Source organism: Mobula hypostoma, chromosome 17 (genome assembly GCF_963921235.1).
Source record: "Mobula hypostoma chromosome 17, sMobHyp1.1, whole genome shotgun sequence".
NCBI classification, from domain to species: Eukaryota; Metazoa; Chordata; class Chondrichthyes; order Myliobatiformes; family Myliobatidae; genus Mobula; species Mobula hypostoma.
The window spans coordinates 65,640,526-65,659,327 of record NC_086113.1 but is presented as its reverse complement, the minus strand read 5'-3'; the positions used below and the strand labels follow the sequence as shown (position 1 = coordinate 65,659,327).

The 18,802-nt window shown below is 46.3% G+C and overlaps 1 protein-coding gene across 10 annotated transcripts in view; it reads right to left on the bottom strand.

The window, feature by feature from the left end:
* rreb1a (ras responsive element binding protein 1a) overlaps positions 1–4,408 on the bottom strand; it is a 290,993-nt gene extending 286,585 nt beyond the window's left edge. For 2 of the 10 annotated variants that reach the window (XM_063070042.1, XM_063070045.1), the window contains exons 1-2: positions 3,955–4,147; positions 3,787–3,842 (exon numbers count right to left, since the gene is read on the bottom strand). In XM_063070042.1, coding sequence (XP_062926112.1) covers positions 3,787–3,826 — 40 coding nt within the window. In that variant the 5' untranslated portion in view covers positions 3,827–3,842; positions 3,955–4,147. The other 8 variants (XM_063070044.1, XM_063070049.1, XM_063070046.1 and 5 more) reach the window with 7 other exon arrangements.
* Positions 4,409–18,802: the final 14,394 nt, after the last annotated feature.

The window sequence follows — 18,802 nt, the reverse complement described above, 5'->3', positions numbered from 1 at the left end:
GGTGGGAGGGAGGGAGGGGATGATGGTGGGATGGAGGGAGTGAGGGGATGATGGTAGGATGGAGGGAGGGGATGATGGTGAGATGGAGTGTGAGAGGTGATGATGGTGGGATGGAGGGAGGGAGAGGATGATGGATGGATGGAGGGTGGGAGGTGATTATGGTGGGATGGAAGGTGGGAGATGATGATGGTGGGATGGAGGGTGAGAGGTGATGATGGTGGGATGGAGGTTGAGAGGTGATGATGGTGGGATGGAGGGTGGGAGGTGATGATGGTGGGATGGAGGGAGGGAGAGAATGATGGATGGAGGGAGGGTGGGAGGTGATGATGGATGGAGGGAGGGTGGTGATGAATGTGGGAGGGGATGATGGTGGGTTGGTGGGAGGGGATGATGGATGGATGGAGGGTGGGAGGTGATGATGGTGGGATGGAGGGTGGGAGGTGATGATGGTGGGATGGAGGGTGGGAGATGATGATGGATCGATGGAGGGAGGGTGATGATGAATGTGGGAGGGGATGATGGTGGGATGGAGGGTGGGAGGTGATGATGGTGGGAGGGTGGGAGGTGATGATGGATGGATGGAGGGTGGGAGATGATGATGGTGGGAGGGTGGGAGGTGATGATGGATGGAGGGAGGGGTGGAGGTGATGATGGTGGGATGGAGGGTGAGAGGTGATGATGGTGGGATGGAGGGTGAGAGGTGATGGATGGATGGAGAGTGGGAAGGTGATGGTGGGATGGAGGGAAGAAGGGGATGATGTATGGATGGAGTGTGGGAGCAGATGATGGTGGGATGGCGTGTGGGAGATGATGGTGGGATGGAGGGGGGGATGATGGATGGATGGAGGGTGGGAAGTGATGATGGATGGAGGGAGGGTGGGAGGTGATGATGGATGGAGGGAGGGTAGGAGGTGAAGATGGTGAGATGGACGGTGGGAGGTGATGGATGGATGTAGAGTGGGAGGGGATGATGGTGGGAGGGAGGGAAGGTGGGAGGTGATGATGGTGGGATGGAGGGTGGGAGGTGATGGATGGATGGAGGGTGGGAGGTGATGGTGGTGGGATGGAGGGAGTGAGAGGTGATGGATGGATGGAGGGTGGGAGGTGATGATGGATGGAGGGTGGAGGTGATGATGGGGGATGGAGGGTGGAGGTGATGATGGGGGATGGAGGGTGGAGGTGATGATGGGGGATGGAGGGCGGAGGAGATGATGGGGATGGAGGGCGGAGGTGATGATGGAGATGGAGGGCGGAGGTGATGATGGAGATGGAGGGCGGAGGTGATGATGAGGGATGGAGGATGGGAGGTGATGATCGATGGAGGGAGTGTGGGAGGTGATGATGGATGGAGTGTGGGAGGTGATGACGGTGGGATGGAGGGTGGAGGTGATGATGGTGGGATGGAGGGTGGAGGTGATGATGGGGATGGAGGGAGGGTGGGAGGTGATGACGGATGGAGGGAGGGTGGGAGGTGATGATGGTGGTATGGAGGGTGGGAGGTGATGATGGATGGAGGGTGGGAGGTGATGAGGGTGGGATGGAGTGTGGGAGGTGATGACAGTGGGATGTAGGGTGGGAGGTGATGATGGATGGAGGGTGGAGGTGATGATGGGGGATGGAGGGTGGAGGTGATGATGAGGGATGGAGGGCAGAGGTGATGATGGAGATGGAGGGCGGAGGTGATGATGGGGATGGAGGGCGGAGGTGATGATGGGGGATGGAGGATGGGAGGTGATGATCGATGGAGGGAGTGTGGGAGTGGATGATGGTGGGATGGAGGGTGGGAGGGGATGATGGTGGGATGGAGGGTGGGAGGGGATGATGGTGGGATGGAGGGAGGGGGCAGATGATGGAGGGAGGTTGTAATAGGATGATGGATGGGGAGGGTGGGGTGATGGAGGAGGGGCAGATGATGGTGGGAGGACGGATGATGGAGGAGGGGGCGGATGATGGTGGGAGGACGGATGATGGAGGAGGGGGCGGATGATGGTGGGAGGACGGATGATGGAGGAGGGGGCGGATGATGGTGGGAGGACGGATGATGGAGGAGGGGGCGGATGATGGAGGAGGGGCGGATGATGGAGGAGGGGGCGGATGATGAAGGAGGGGGCGGATGATGGTGGGAGGAGGGGTGGCGGATGTTGGAGGAGGGGGGCGGATGATGGAGGAAGTAGATGATGGAGGGAGGTTGTAATAGGATGATGGATGGGGAGGGTGGGGTGATGGAGGAGGGGCGGATGATTGTGGGGGGGCGGATGGAGGAGGGGCGGATGATGTTGGGAGGGGGCAGATGATGTTGGGAGGGGGGCGGATGATAGAGGGAGGGGGCAGATGATGGAGGAGGGGGCAGATGATGGTGGGAGGACGGATGATGGAGGAGGGGGTGGATGATGGAGGAGGGGGCGGATGATGGTGGGAGGACGGATGATGGAGGAGGGGGCGGATGATGGTGGGAGGACAGATGATGGAGGAGGGGGTGGATGATGGTGGGAGGAGGGGTGGCGGATGTTGGAGGAGGGGGGCGGATGATGGAGGAAGTAGATGATGGAGGGAGGGTGTGATAGGATGATGGATGGGGAGGGTGGGGTGAAAGAGGGAGAAAGGGTGGGGGAGATGGAGGGTGAGGGGATGCTGAAGGGAGCCGATTGTGGAGGGAAGGGTGATGGAGAGGTGGAGGGAAGGGTGATGGAGAGGGGGAGGGAGGGGGTGATGGAGAGGTGGAGGGAAGGGTGATGGAGAGGGGGAGGGAGGGGGTGATGGAGAGGGGGAGGGAGGGGGTGAGTGAGAGGGGGAGGGAGGGGGTGAGTGAGAGGGGGAGGGAGGGGGTGAGTGAGAGAGGGAGGGAGGGGGTGAGTGAGAGGGGGAGGGAAGGGTGATGGAGAGGGGGAGGGAGGGAGTGATGGAGAGGTGGAGGGAAGGGTGATGGAGAGGGGGAGGGAGGGGGTGATGGAGAGGGGGAGGGAGGGGGTGATGGAGAGGGGAAGGGAGGGGGAGGGAAGGGTGATGGAGAGGGGGAGGGAGGGGGTGATGGAGAGGGGGAGGGAGGGGATGACGGAGGGAGGGAGGGAAGGGTGATGGAGAGGGGGAGGGAGGGGGTGATGGAGAGGGGGAGGGAGGGGGTGATGGAGAGGGGGAGGGAGGGGATGACGGAGGGAGGGAATCGCGGAGCGGGTACCGATGAAGGACGAGCCGGAGATGGGGCGCGACGCCAAAGCTCCTCGGGAAATCTGCGAGGCTTTCGGTGCCCCGGCCCTCGGCCTCAGCCCCAGCCCCAACCCAGGGTGCGGGTGATGGGTGATGGTTGGGCAACGAGCAAGGCCGAGCGCCGGGTCCGGAGACAGGCCGACTCGTCCCCCCCCCTCACCCTCGCCCAGCAATAAAAAAAAGTTTGCGAAAAGTTTTCTCAAAGTTTTGTTCGGGCGGAGGAAGCGCTCCTCACACTCCCAGTTGGCGAGGGGGGAAAGGGAGAGATGGATTGGTAGTCAGGGGCGCCTAGCATCACCTTCCTGCTCTCAGTTTGGGATGTACGCCTTCACCCCCCCCCCCGCCATCCCCTGTGCCCGTTTCCCACCCTGTCTCCCACCTCCAGCCGGGCTTTGCGGCGTTGCCAGCGGGCTACGCCGAGTAGATGCCGCAGAAACCTACCTCTCCTCGCCCCTTCCCCAGCCCTTTAAACGCCCTTCACCCTCACCCTCTCCTCCCCCCCAAAAAAAACAAAAAAAACTTCAGCATCCTCCCAAGTAAGGCAAAGAATGCATTAAAGCGCTTGTCCCGGGCGGTACTCACGGTTGACTTTGTTGGGGTTGGTTTGTTTCCGCCGAGACATCAGGGGATGGTGATGGCTGGGAAGAAAGAGAGACAAAACTTCTTTTTAATTTCAACAAAAAAGTTTGTTCCGGAAAGAAATCAAGATGGCGTTGGTGTGGATGTGGACAGCAGTAGTGTTAAACACACCTCCCTCTCCTCCTCCTCTTCCTCCTGGATTGCAAAGATAACAGTGAGGGTTAGTCAGTGGGTTCCTGCGCTGTGCCTCTCCCTCCTCTCTTTCTCACACTCACTCTCTCCCTCCCTTCCTCTCAGTTCAACCTGATCGCCAAACTCATCACGTGTCTCTCTCTCTCTCTCTCTCTCTCTCTCTCTCTCCCTTTGCCCGTCGTCTCCTAGGGACGTACCCGTACTGTTGGTCTTTGCTGACTTTTTTAAAACACACACTCTCTCTCTCTCGCTCTCGCCCTCGCTCGCTCTCTCTCTCTCTCTCTCTCTCTCTCTCTCACTCACACACAAGCATCAGCATCTTGTACAGGAGGGGTCTCTGAAGCTCCACGCAAACGGGGGAGGAGGAGAGCGAAAAGGGCAAAGCTGAACAGGTACCAGGCTCGCTCATCCTCCTTAGTTGCCGCTGCCTGTCTCCATGGCTTGGGATTTCTCTGCTGGGCTGCACCAGAGGCGTTCTACAGTGTGTGTGAGCCTGTGCACGTTTAGATTATCACACACACAAACACGCAAATCTTAATGTGCTCCATATATTTTCTGAACATTTTAAAAACGTATGTGTGTGCAAGTTGTAATGTATTTTATATCCGTGTGTGTGTGTGTGTGTTTTTATATATAGATATGATTTGTGCATGCTTTGGAGCGGCGTGATGCAATTGTGTATGTGGATATTTTTACAGTGATCTCTCTCGCTCTTAATATCTGCCTGTGTTTTAACGCGCCGTCTCCCTGCGTGCATGTTTTAAACTGCCGAGATAAATGTGTATGTGTGCGTGGCTGTTTTTAACGAGCCCTTTCCACCAGCTTCCTTGCATCAGTGTTGGTGTCGAACGGCTGCTTTGGTACCGCGTTTGCTCGCTGCCAACGCGATTTATTTCCGGAAAAGTTACATCGCTACTATTTAGAGGAATGTTAGGGAACTTTTGCAAGCCTTGCATTGTAATCTTCGCGTCTGGGGGATCGTTAAGGGCTTCGCATCTAAAACCCTTAGCCCAAATTAAATCTTGGTTACATCACTTATTAATGTTTCATTATTTAGAATTATGCTTTGAAGTGTGGGATTAATTTAATGAATATAAGTGAATAAATTAAGGAACTTGCAATTTGAAATGCACATTTTAAATTGATCAAAACTTAGTGAAAGCATCTGAAAACTGCATGTTGTAAGATTAGGGTTTTTTTTAAACTCTTGAGTTTTCCATGGTAAATAATTTACAGGAAACACTAGAGGCGTTCCTACAATCACTGTTGAACACAGAGTTTCAGAAGCTTCATTGTTTCCCAGTCATCACTTAACCACGACCAACTCAGCCCTAAAGCTACAACTGTGAACCCCTCTTAGTCAACCCCCATGTAATCCCTGCATCACTGGGATCCCCTTCCACTGCCCAGGCCCTGAACTCTTTCTCCCACTCCCACACGAAATTTCCCTGCTCTTCTCTCCTGCCTTGAAGTTCACCTTTGCCCACTGGTCCCAAAACTCCTCAAGCAATCTGTGTCTTTTTTTGTTCCGCAGCACTGCTCTGATGTTTTTGTTCATTCGAGTTGGCCTAGAAACTCAGATTATGGCTAAAGCAAAGGTAGCTCAATTAACTTTGTTACATTTGTGGATGTGCTTATGGTATTTACCATTACTTATATAAATAATATTTTTTTACAAACCTGAACTATACATGTTTATTAGGTGGAGAATTGAACTAATTGAAAACTTGATTTTTTTTTTGGATTTAATCCCATGTTTTTTGGATATAATCCCATCATAGGAGTCAGACTGGATGCACTGGAGGCTGTGGTAGAACAAATGACCCTATGGAAAACCCTGGCAATTCTGCACAATGTTTCTTGCCCTCTGCATGCCACTTTGGCTGAACAGAGGAGCACTTTTTGTGATAGAGTAAGGTTGACTGTGCTGCTCCAAAGAGTGCTATACGAGGTCATTCTTACCCTCAGCCATTAGGGTAATCTATAGCTGGGGAAGTGATGGCTTCTTCCTGTTAAACTGTATAAGATAACTTATTTTTCATTCTTTCTTACTTCTGCCCTAATATTTGTATATCTGTGCACTGGTAATGCCACTGTAATATCATTTGGGATCAGTAAAGTATCTGTCTAACTATCTGCAGAAATATCTCAGTTGTGAAGTAGATTCTCAACCCAAACATTTGACCTTCCCCTTTCCTCCATAGAAGTTGCCTGACCCATTGAGTTTTTACGTTTTGCTTCAGATTGCAATACCTGCAATCCCATGTGCCTCCATCTGTAAAAAAAATTATTTCCTTTCTAATTATCTCGAGTAATTAAGAATTTGATAGTGTGATAATGTTTCTGGATTATTACACTTTTTGAATACTAGTCACCATGAATTAAGGAAATTTCATAAATGTTCAGCTTTCAGTTTTTTAAACTTTAAAAGTTCAATGGAAGAGACATTATGGACGTACTTGGTGAAATTGGAAGTATATTTCAGCAGATTAGGGATGCTACATGACCATTAGTCTCAAAGGACAAGGAAATTTTACAGACATTAATTCCTTACACTATTTGCAGAGAATGAACTGAATTTTCCAAATTATCAAATCAAGGGTAAACAGTTTGATCTCTACTGGTCTGGTTGTGCCAGCTTAACATCACAGACCAGTGTCCACCATTGAAACTCATCAAAGCAGAGAAAGCTGCTGTTAAGGCTTCACAGCTACTTTTATTTTGTAGAGTCAGTACATGGGTCCCCTAAACAAAGAAAAATAGCCACATTTCTGCAGAGATTTAACAAGTGAAATTAGCAATAATAAAAAAAACTGCAGAGCAACAAGCAAAGTTCAGGTAGAAGAACAAGCCATAAAAGCACAAAGCCTATCATTAATAAGCAAGGTGTAAAAATATAGACAGCAAAAATGTGAAGCAAATGTATTTACAGGTAACTTGTAGGAAACCGGAGTGGCGCCACTGATCTGTGTTGTCTGCTGTCAATCTGATCACCAGTAACTAACCTGGTCAGCTCTAGGTCAGTGGACTTCAGTTCTACTCTGAATAACAAGGTAATAGGTTCGAGGCCTTAGAGCAAAATCTCAGGGTGGCGTTCCATTGGTGTTGCAGTTCCTGGAACGTGGAGCAAAAAACAAAGATGTTAGAACTCAGCAGGTCAGACAGCATCTGTGGAAGCAACAAGTACATGTGACATTTTTGATTGAGACGTTGTATCAGGATAGAGAGGGGAGGGGGAAGGGTCTGAGTATGTAACAGTGCGGGGTGGGAAAGGGTGGACTAGGGATTGGTAGGTAATAGGTCATCCTCTGTTGTACTGAGGGGAGGGAACAAAGTTTGAATGGGACGTTTACCCTTGGGCACTGTCTACTCCTCAAGTGACAGAAGAGTCTGATATCATTGAAGAGCATGGACACTCTCCCCGGTATCCATTGGTAACAACAGTAATATCGATGATCAGGTTACTGGGAGCTTGCTCTGTATATCCTAATCATGCTAGCTTGAATATGTTTCAGTCCACTACCATTAACTGAAATAAAACAATGAAGAAACTGGATGTAAAGTACGTTTTCCTATGTGTAGTTGTAAAATACTGTAATGGACGTTAGTAATCTCCATTTGATCCTGATCATTTAAAGGCACCAATACCAACAGGCTGGCTGGGTGTATGCTATGTAGAACTGAGCTGCAGTATCACCAACTCAAAACTGCTTCGATCTCTTTAAAGAGTTTTAAATGTCATTGGGTTCCAAAATGCAAATCCTTCTTTGAGATTAGCTTTATTTGTCAGATGTACATCAGAACATTGAAACATACAGTGAAAACACATCATTTTGTGTCAACGACCAACACAGTCTGAGGTTGAGCTGGGGGCAGCCCACAAGTGTCACACACTTCCTGCGCTTTCATAGCTCATGAACCATAACTCTAAGAGCACGTTTCTGGAATTTGGGTGGAAACCGAAACACCTGGGAGAAAGCCGCGTGGTCACGGGAGAAACGTATAAACTCCCCGCAGACAGCAGCAGGAACTTAATCCCACTCAGTAATCGCTGGCACTGCAATGCGTTACGCTAACCACTTCACCACTGTGCCGCCTCAAAACGGAGTTGGTGTTTGACCCACTTTCCTCTTGCTTTCACTTGGAGTGTTTATAATTTGCATTCAAACCTCAACATTCAAATCTATTTAGTAGAAGAGTTGATAAAGAGCATCTAAAAGACCTGACTCAGATAGTTGTGGCACACTTCACTGTATCAACATTTGGAAGTACATGTGACAAATAAAGCTGATCTTTAATCAAAGTGTTGTATTGATTATCCCATCTTCCTGGACTTACTAAAAAGTTGTCAAGCATCATTCATTATTGACAGCAACACACAAAACACTGGAGAAACCCATCAGATCAGGCAGCATCTGTGGTGGGAAATGGGCAGTCAACATTTTGGGCTGAGACCTTTCATCAGGACTGATGAAGGGTCTTGCCGTAACCGTGACTGTCCTTTTCCACCACAGATGCTGCCTGACCTGCTGTGTTCTTGTGTCGCTTTCTGTATTGCTCCTGACTTCCAGCATCTGCAGTCTCTTGTGTGTCCTCATTCATCATTGAACTTGGAATGAGAAAGTGCTGAACAGGTCACTCTTAACCGTGGCTTTCAGCTCTATATTGGCCCTTTAACTGAGCTGTGTCAATCTGTCCCATGCACTCAATACTTTTCTGTGGAATTATAGGTCTGGTAATAAATGTGTTTGGATTTTATAGATATCCATAAGTCAATTTTGTCTATAACTCAGAAAATAAAGAAAAATCACTTGTTATGGTAACCTCCACAATATTGCAATGAATGGTAACAAAAGAAGACAAGACTGATAAGGAAGGAACGATTACTAAAGGTGAAGAGGGAGAGGAAACTAGCTCTGCCATTCCTAGGAATGGATGTAAATATTGGTCATCTGAATTGAATAATATTGTGGAAGCTTGTCCGTTTGTATGGTGTCCATTAGTCAGAAGTTTGTAACGGGGACAGCCTATATAGCAGATTTAAATATGTTAAACTGATCTAATCAATTTTCTTTTCATCGCACACAATATTACTTTGTGCACATTGGTTACCTGTGCTGCTAATCTGTATGTCATTGGTAGATAAATCTGCAGAGCTCGTTAAAATCTGCTTACTATAGGTATTGAACTCTCAGAATTAAAAGGCATAAAAAGAGGGTCTTCACTCCTATTACACCTCTTCTGGTTGAGTTTAAGACAAAGTGGCTTCCAGAATAAGGTCTAATAAGACCATAAAGGCACAAGAACAAAATTAAGCCATTCAGCCCATCAAGTCTGCTTCACCATTTTCCCCCTGAACCCCATTCTTCTCCCCGTAACCTTTCATACCCTGACTAATCAAAAATTTATCAACCTCAGCTTTAAGTACACCCAGCTGCCTGTTGCAACGATTTCCACAGCTTCACCATCCTCTGGCCAAAGAAATTCCTTCTCACCTCTGTTCTAAATGGACAACCCTCTATTCTGACATGAGTCCTCTAGTCTTGAACTCCCCCACCATAGGAAACATCATCTCCACATCTACTCTAACAAGGCCTTTCAACATTCGATAGGTTTCAATGAGATTCCCCCCTCATTCTTCTGAATTCCAAAACTTCCTGTTTGTTTTCTCTTCTCTTCCTCCCACCATGACAGCTGGGAAATTTAAATTCAGTGAATTATTAAATAAATTCTGGAATAATAATCTAGCAGTTACTAGACAGACAACAGCCTGTCCAGATGCAGGGTCTCAACACTAAATGACAATCATTCCTTTGCCTCCTTTGCACACAGTTGCTGTTTAAATTCTTCCAACAGTTTACCTTTTGCCCTGTGCCCCAGTGTCCTGATCTCCATGTGATCCTAGACCCACAATACAGTGATTTACTCTTCTCAGCCTTGTGAAATGTCCAAAGAGGCTATGCAGTCCAAAGGCAGTTGAGAATAGACCCTGGCTGGTGGTGACTGGAGCCCTGGTAGATCATCAACACAGTGAAAAACCTGCCTGAGACTTGCCCATAAGAGAATGCCGCTGACCAGCCAGGTGTGAAGTTTTGTGTAGCAAATGCAAAAGGTTTGTGAGTATAGACTGCAGTCTTACTAGGTTCTGCTGCCACTGGGCACTGAGAGGCTGGGTCCCACTCAAGTAGTTGGTTAAAGTGTGTATTATTCAAGGAGGCCACATTTGATGCTTTGAATTAACTTTATGATCATTCAAGTGGATGGATCTGCCTACACAGTGAATGTATACTCTGAATGACACTATGAGTATAAAGAAAGCCATAGACTTTATTTTGTATTTCTTGTATATATTTTTCATGAATAAAATTTATTTTGAAATAAAAAAGAAACTGGACTCTCTCTTTTATACACAGCCATAGTTTCAGTCCTGCTGCAGAGTGGCTGTAGGATGCAATAGCCGATTGTACGTTCGGCAAGTAGGCCCGTGACAGGTCTTCTTGACCAGTGGTTCACAGCTGAATGCAGGCGATTGGCACTCTCAGGAGTGTAAGTGTGTGCTTTGGGGTGCACTGAAGCTTGGCACAGGTAATAGTGCTGTCATAGGGCACTGAGGTCGACGTGAAAGCCACTCAAACTTGCCACTGACAAACGTGGAAAAAGAACAACTGAAGGCATGTTGACATAATATGAATATTACGAGCTAAAGTAATGGTATGTTTGAGCAACATACCAAGTGCTGGAGGAATAATGGAACAGTCAACATTTTGGGTCAAAACCCTCATCTCAATCCAGATGAAGGGTTTCAACCTTGAAAGCGGACCGTCCATTTCCCTGTCTGACACACTGAGTTAGTTGCTCCAGCATTTTGTGTGTTGCTCCACGTTCCAGCACCTGCAATCTCTTGTGTCCCTATAATGAAATGCTTGGGTGAGTGAATGGAAGGACTTCAATTGGTGTCACTGACTGAAGTATACTCTTTGGGAAAGTAAACATTGGCGATGAACCAACAGCAATCCTGGGCCACTCACTGATGCCATACCCACGTGCAGATGTGGGAACAGACCCATGCCTAGTCACTTGGGACTAGTGGGAAAGAGCAGCCGTGAGCAGAGCAACAAATAATCTGAAATGCAAGAGATTCTGTAGATGTTCAAACCCAGAAGAACAGACACAAAATGCTGCAGTTAGGCACCTACTATTGAGAGCAATAAATTGTTGATGTCTTGGGCCAGGACCCTTCACCAGCACTGGAAACGAATGGGGAAGAAGTCTGTATAAGACAGAGGGGGAGAGGGAGCAAATGTACAAGCTGACAGGTATTAGGTGAAACCAGATGAGGTGAAAGGTGGGTGGTGGGGGTGGGGGAGATGCTGAGAAGCTGGGAGAGGATAGGTGGAAGAGGAAAGGTCTGGAGAAGAAGGAATTTGATAGAACAGGAGAATGGACCATGACAGAAAGGGAATGAGGAGGAATACCAGAGGCATGTGAGGAGAAGAGGAGGGGAGCCATAATGGGGAATGGAAAAAGAGAGAAGGGGGAAAGGGAGAAATTACAAAGCATTGTTCCTCCAACCTGAGAGTAGACTCATCATGACCATAGACGAGGTCATGGACTGACATGCCAGCATGGGAATGAGAAGTAGAATTTAAATTGGTGGCCACAAGCAATCTGCACCATTTGTATGAGGAAATGGATTATTGACGGCTTGGATCAAAATCTTGCAGTAATTCCTTTGCAGAGCAACTCAAACAAAATGCTGGAGGGACTCAGCATCTAAGGAGGAGAATAAAAAGTCCACGTTTCAGGCCGAGACACTTCATCAGGACTAGGTGAAGCGTCTAGACCCAAAACATTGACAATTCCATTGAGTCCTTCCAGCACTTTGTGTGTTTCTCAGGCAAAGTGAGTAATGATGAAGAGTGTTGGTTCAAAATATGGAACATTCCCTCCTTAGATGCTGCCTGACCTGCTGAGTTCCTCCAGCATTTTGTGTATGCTGCTCTAGATTACCTGCATCTGCAGAATTTCTTGTGTCTAGTAATTCCTTCCCTCCAGTAGGTGCTGCTTGTCTGAGTGAGCTCTTCCAGCATATTGTATGTTGCTCCAGATTCCAGCATCTGCAATCTCTTGTGTTGGCCATAGGTAGATTTGGGCTTGTCCCTGTCACTTGAGGTGGGAAGGAGTCATGGCTGGATCCAGAAGAGTCAAAAAGATTGCTGCTTTATGATATAATGAAATAAACCTTAGAAAATGGTTAAAGAAGGGTCAACCATTCACAAATCTGTCACTTGCAGCTGGGCAACACCCTCACACACAGGCAGAGCTGACGCACGGGCATTGGAATTGGAAGGAAACAGCCATTGTCTGAAGGCGTGAGAAACTGACCTGGATGAAGAGAATAAGAAGCTCGAGACATCTAGTGTGACAGGGTTAGTGGCCACATGTGTCAAGGTCTGTATCTGAAGATGGTTGGTAACATGCACAGCTTGATGAAGCGTGTATTCTGAAGGTTGACAAAGCTCACCAGAGGCTTGCTGAATCCAGACCAAGAAAGCTCGGAAGCCTCTGTGGATGAAGAAGAAGGATCTGACGAAGGAAGAGTCTGAACCTAGACTGATCTCCCCTGCATAGACTTGCAAACTAATTAAAATTTGAACATGATTAAAAAATAGGATTGCTTGACAAAATATCACACGTCACAGTGGCATACTCTCCAAAATAGGATGAGAGAGAACCTAGCTGGATCTACACGGACATCATTTACATGGTCCAAATCAATGGGTGAGGAAGAGAGATCTTCCCCACTAGGTCTAGAATCAGGCAAAGCTGTCCTCTCTCCTCTACGCTGTTTGAATGTTGTGTCAAGCCTTTTGCTGTGTCCTCCACAAAGGATATGTGCATGAGGGCTGATAATGTTAAAATGGGAGCTATTGCATCTTTTGTTCAGACCCGCTGATGGTGCACTTGGGGTCAGAGTCAATCAGCAGAAGTGAAGCCATGTTCTCTGTTCCAAGCAATCCTTTATTCTCCCCACTATCAGGTGTGATTACCTGAAGGTGGTGGGAACCTAGTGCGGAGGAGCTGGGATGTGGCGGTGGATAATGGGTAAGTTGGTAAATTTGTTTATCTTCTTTGTTACTATTATTGTTTATTATTTACATGTACTGTATCGTTTTGCACGTCATCCATGCAGATGATTTCATTACACCTGGTGGTATGTGCTTTCAGCTTGTGAATCCTCTGCCTGATGGAAAACGTGGTCCACAGAGCTGGACAAGCCAACTTCCATTTCAGCTAGGGATCTGTGTTAGATCATGTTCATGGAGATAAGGTTTTTGTCTGGAGAAAGGAGGGACGATGTACTAATTGACATGGACCTAGTACTAATTGATACCCTTGTCTGAGGCTGTGTTATCCTGACCATGCAATCCCTGGGTCACTATGTGCCAAAGTTCTACTTATCCCTGGTGTTGTGAAGGACAGTCCTGGCTGGCAAACATCCTAATGAGTTGAAGAGTACCCCATAAGGAATAGCTTCTATGGAGAAGCACCACCGACTGCAAGGGTTTCAGACGGTGGTCCACACATAGGGTCCTGTGGCCCTGTTGGAGAAATACACGGTGGATTCTGTGTGCATGGTTTCCCAAGCAGACTGTCAAAACCAGGTGAGGTCCTATATATTTCATGTACAGCCAGAGTCTTGATCCAACTTCACACTGCCCTCAAGTATGCTACGTTGATTTTAAGTGAGAAAAAATGAGATCATGCACTTTGGTAAGAGGAATCTTAATAAAAAGAGTATTATCTAAAAGGATGAAAGTTTACAACTGACCCTAGTACAGAGGAATCTAGATGTTCCTGTGCGTAAATCACAAAAATTTAACTGGCAGGTAATGCAAGTCGTTAAGACAGCAAATAGCAGATTGGTCTTTATTGCAAAAGGGTTGCAGTTTAGAAACAGGAATGTTTTGTTACAGTTTTACAGGATTTTGGTGAGACCATACCTGAAGTACATTGAAGCAAAATAAAAGTTATTCACTGATCTAATCCCAGGGATAATATGGTTTTCCAACCACCAGCAAAGCAATGAATCCTAAATTCTTTGGATCAGAAAAATGAATGGTGATCTTATAAGAGACCCAAAAGTAAATGATAAGGTAGATGTTGAGATGTTCCCAGTGGTGGGAGAATGTCAAACCAAAGGACAGTTGGATAGGAACTTTTTCCCACAGAAGATGGTGAATTACTAGAAGGCAGTTGTGGAGAATGGACCACTCAAGGCATATATAATAGAGGTAGATAAACGTCTGACAGATCAGGGAATTGAAGATGACAGGGACTGGCACAGCAGAGGAGATGCGGCCTGGGGCAGGTCAGTCATGAGTAGCGGGATAGGCTAGAGGGGACAGGTAGCCTGCTCCTGCTTCAGTTTCCTTACGTTCTATGATGGTCACTCTTCTCCTTCTGAACTGTGTGGCTGCCAAAATGATCTGGGGAGGAACACAGTGATCTTGGTCAAGATTCATCTGCACACATGTGTAACCCAGGTCGCTGTGATCTATGGGCTTTTCCCGCAGATATACCCACCGAGACAAAAGTTGACTGCTTCTGGAACATCATCAACTTAATGAAAGACACTTTTTGGTCTGCCTGAAACTTGATAGTCTTCCAGTGTAAGGAGAGGTCCACAAATGAATGTTGCTGACTGGCACATTCCAGGCTGCAGGTGTACATGCTTAAATATGCACTGAAACTTGGTTCAGCCACCAGAAGGACTATAGGAAGAAGGACCACAGTTTGGGGTTCCTCTGCCCCTTGACACTGAGGGCCTGGGCCTGTGTAAAATGTTTGCTCAAAGAACATAAGTAAAGGGATTCTGGTATCATGATGATATAGTGTAAATAAGGAATATACTATATTATATATTTGCAAATTTTATGAAGAAAGTATTTCTTTGGAAGTAAAGTTAGGGCCGGGCAATAAATGTTGCCCATATCCCTGAGAATGGATAGATAAAAGATGAACTTGGTACTGAAGAGCAACTGAGTCAGGAAGCAGGTGTGTAAAGATTAACCTGTTTGTCAAACTTCGTGCTCAGGGTACTGCTGTACTTGAAAGCAAGCACATGGTCAGAGGGGAATTTAGGAGAAACGGTGGGGAGAATGTTAGTGGGAGTAATTACAGCATGTTAACAAGACAATCCGTGTACCTGTAAACTGATAAATGTCCTTCTCGTTATTTATGTTGATTTTTACTGTGCAGAATATTTTTGTTTCAACAGTAAACATTGATGACTTAATTGCTGAGCTAGAGTGGGATAGGTTAGTGAATCCATCAACCTTTGATTTGCAGGTAAACTTGAAATGAGTGAGGGTAGATGAAGAACTCCTAGATTAGTAGCTGCATTGTTACCTGGGTGTTGAGAATTCACCTTCTGGCTGGGTGAAAATTTACTCATCCAACTATAAAAGACTTGTAATTGTTAATTGTTAGCTCCCAGATTGTGCTGGTTGGGAAAGCAATGATAAAATAATGTCAATGTTAATATTTAGCCCAACCAAAATGCTTAATTAATGCCACTGCTATCTGGTCTTAAATTAATCAGTGGCTTATGCTGATGCCTGTGAGTCAAAAGGTGAAGGGGTTATTAGCTCCCATTTTGGTGAGGTTTGTCCTGCCATATGGGGAACTGGTACTGACAGAAGCAAGAGTTGGTAAGCTGTTAAGCAGCAAGTCAGAAGTTTTTATGAGGTAGTAAATATGGAATGCTTTACTGCTGGAGTAGGAGAACCAGGGTGTGGGGTTGAGGGAATCATATCTTCTTTATTACTTGTGGGATGTGGGCTACTCTGTTATTTATCGGCCAACCCTACTTGCTGCTAAAGTGAATGGCTTCACCGGTTCATTTCACCCGAGAGTAGTTAAGGGTCAACAACACTTCTGCATGTCTGGAATCACAAATAGACTAGCACACAGACTGAATTCTTTGAACCAGATTGGATTTTCCAACAGCAGATGGTTTCACACTTCCCACTACTGCTACTGGCTCCTTAAATCCATTTTTACTGTTGGTTCTGATAAAGGATGATCTATTTCTCTGTCCACAGATGCTGTCAGATCCGCTGAGTTTCCAGCGTATCCTGTTTCATTGCAGACTTATAATATCTGCTGATTTTTTGATTGTTTTATTTATTGAATCCAGCTCCAAGATAATTAGGGAGGGATTCTAAGTTGTTTCTCTGGTAGACCAGGCTTTTGGAATATTAGTTCTGGACCAGATTGTGAATGGCTGAACCACCCCATCTAGTTCATCATCACATCATTGTGCATTGTGATTGCTTACTGAGACATCGTTTCCAATACTATTCTCCTATGGGAAGAGACTGCCCTCCTTCAGTTGGAAAATTGCCCAACATCCCATCTCAAGAGTCCTAGGAGTCTGGGATCTGCTGATATCTGGCAGTGCTGGGTGGAGGACTGGAGATTCTCTCACAGTTTCCTAGGGGTTGGACTGATGATGCCATCTATGCTGTAGTTTTAAGATGACATGATTGCTGAGACTGGGGCTGTGTGGGCAACCGGTAGTCAGAAGGTAATCTGCAGAGCGTGGGAGACATCGATCAATGGGCAGCCTTGCTCCTGGAGCAACCAAGTGCTGGAGACTGTAAGACCATAAGACCAAAAAACAATGGGGCAGAATTAGGCAATTTCACCCACCAAGTCTGCTCCACCATTTGATCATGGTTGATACAATCCCTCTAAACCCCATCTCCTGCCATTTCTCTGAACTTTTGACATCTTGAACTTTGTAATCAAACACCTATCAACATTCATCTTAAATATACCCAATACTTGCCATCTACAGCTGTCTGAATTCTACAGGTTTGCCATCCTCTGACTAAAGAAATTCCTTCTCATCTCTGTTCTAAAAGGGTGACCTTTTATTCTGAGGCTGCCCTCTGGTCCTAGACTCCCCCACCATAGAAAATATCCTCTCCACATCCACTCTATCTGTGCCCTCTGGTCCGACACTCTCCCACTATAGAAAACATCCTCTCCACGTCCGCTCCATCTGTACCCTCTGGTCCAGCGAGAACAGGCCCAGACCATCAAGTGCTCCTTATACTGCTGTATGTTTGTAGTCTTCTGTTGCTGTAGCCCATCCACTTCAAGGTTCGATGTGTTGTGCATTCAGAGATGCTCTTCTGCACGCCACTGTTGTAGCACACGGTTATTTGAGTTACTGTCACCTTTCTGTCCGCTTGAACCAGTGTGGACATTCTCCTCTGACCTTTCTCATTAACAAGGTATTTTCACCCACAGAACTGCCGTTTACTACATGTTGTATTTTGCACTGTTCTCTGTAAACTCTAGAGACTGTTTGTGTGAAAACGCCAAGAGATCAGCAGTTTCTGAGATACTTAAATCACCCTTTCTAGAACCAACAATCATAGCACGGTCAAAGTCACTGAGATCACATCTCTCCCCTATCTTGAAGTTTGGTGTGAACAACAACTGAAAGTCTTGACCATATTCAAAGTTAAAAATTCAAAGTTGAAAGTAAATTTATTATCAAAGGACATATATGTCACCATATACAACCCTGAGAATCATAATGAAATCAATGAAAGACGACACTAACAGGAGGGACAAATGATGAACGTGCAGAACACAACAAACCATGCCAATACAAAGGAGAAAACATTAATAATATTTATAAAGAAATAAGCAATAAATATCAAGAATATGAGATCAAGAGTCCTTGAAAGTGAATACTTTGGTTGTGGGAACAATTCAGTGGGAGGCGTGAATTTGACTGAATTTATCCACCTTGGTTCAAGAGCATGACGGTTGGGGGGTAATAACTGTTCCTGAACCTGGTGCTGTGGGTCCTGAGCTTCTTGTACCTTCTTCCTGATGTCAGCAGCAAGAAGAGAGCATGACTGGGTGGTGTGAGTCCCTGATGATGGATGGTGTTTTCCTGTGGCTGCACTCCCTCTACATGTGCTCAATGGAGGGGAGGGCTTTACTCGTGATGCACTGGGCTGAATTCACTACTTTTTGTAGGATTGTCCATTCAAGGGCGTTGGTCTGCAACCAGTCAATGTACTGTTCACATCTATAGAAGTTTATCAAAGTATTAGATGTCATGCCAAATCTTTGCAAACTTCTAAGGAAGTAGAGGCATAATTGTACTTAAGTGTTGGGCCCATGACAGGACCTCTGAAATGATAACACCAAGTTGCTGACCCTTGTGAGAGCTAGATTGTGGACCTCTGGTTTCCTTCTCCCGAAGTCAATAATCAGCTCCTTGGTCTAGCTGACACTGAGTGAGAGATGGTTGTTGTGACGCACTCAGCCTCCTACATTTACAATAAATACAAAGAAACACAATAGAATCAGTGAAAAAAATCACATAAACAAAGATGGACAGACAAATAATATGCATAAAACAACAAATTATGCAAATACAAAAGGAAAAGCAAATTATAAATGATAAATCAGTAATAAATTGTACTGAGAACAGGAGTTGTGGAGTTCTTGAAAGTGAATCCATAGGTAGTGTATGTCAAGATGCTGTTCATTGACTATAGCTCAGCATTTAACATAATCATTCTTACAGTCCTGATCAGAGAGCTACAGAACCTGGGCCTCTGCACCTCCTTCTGCAAATGGATGCTCAACTTTCTAACCGGACGACCACAATCTGTGCAGATTGGTGATAACATCTCCTCCTTGCTGACGATCAACACTGGTGCACCTTAGGGGTGTGTGCTTAGCCCACTGTTCTACTCTCTCTGTGCCCATGACTGTGTGGCTGGGCATA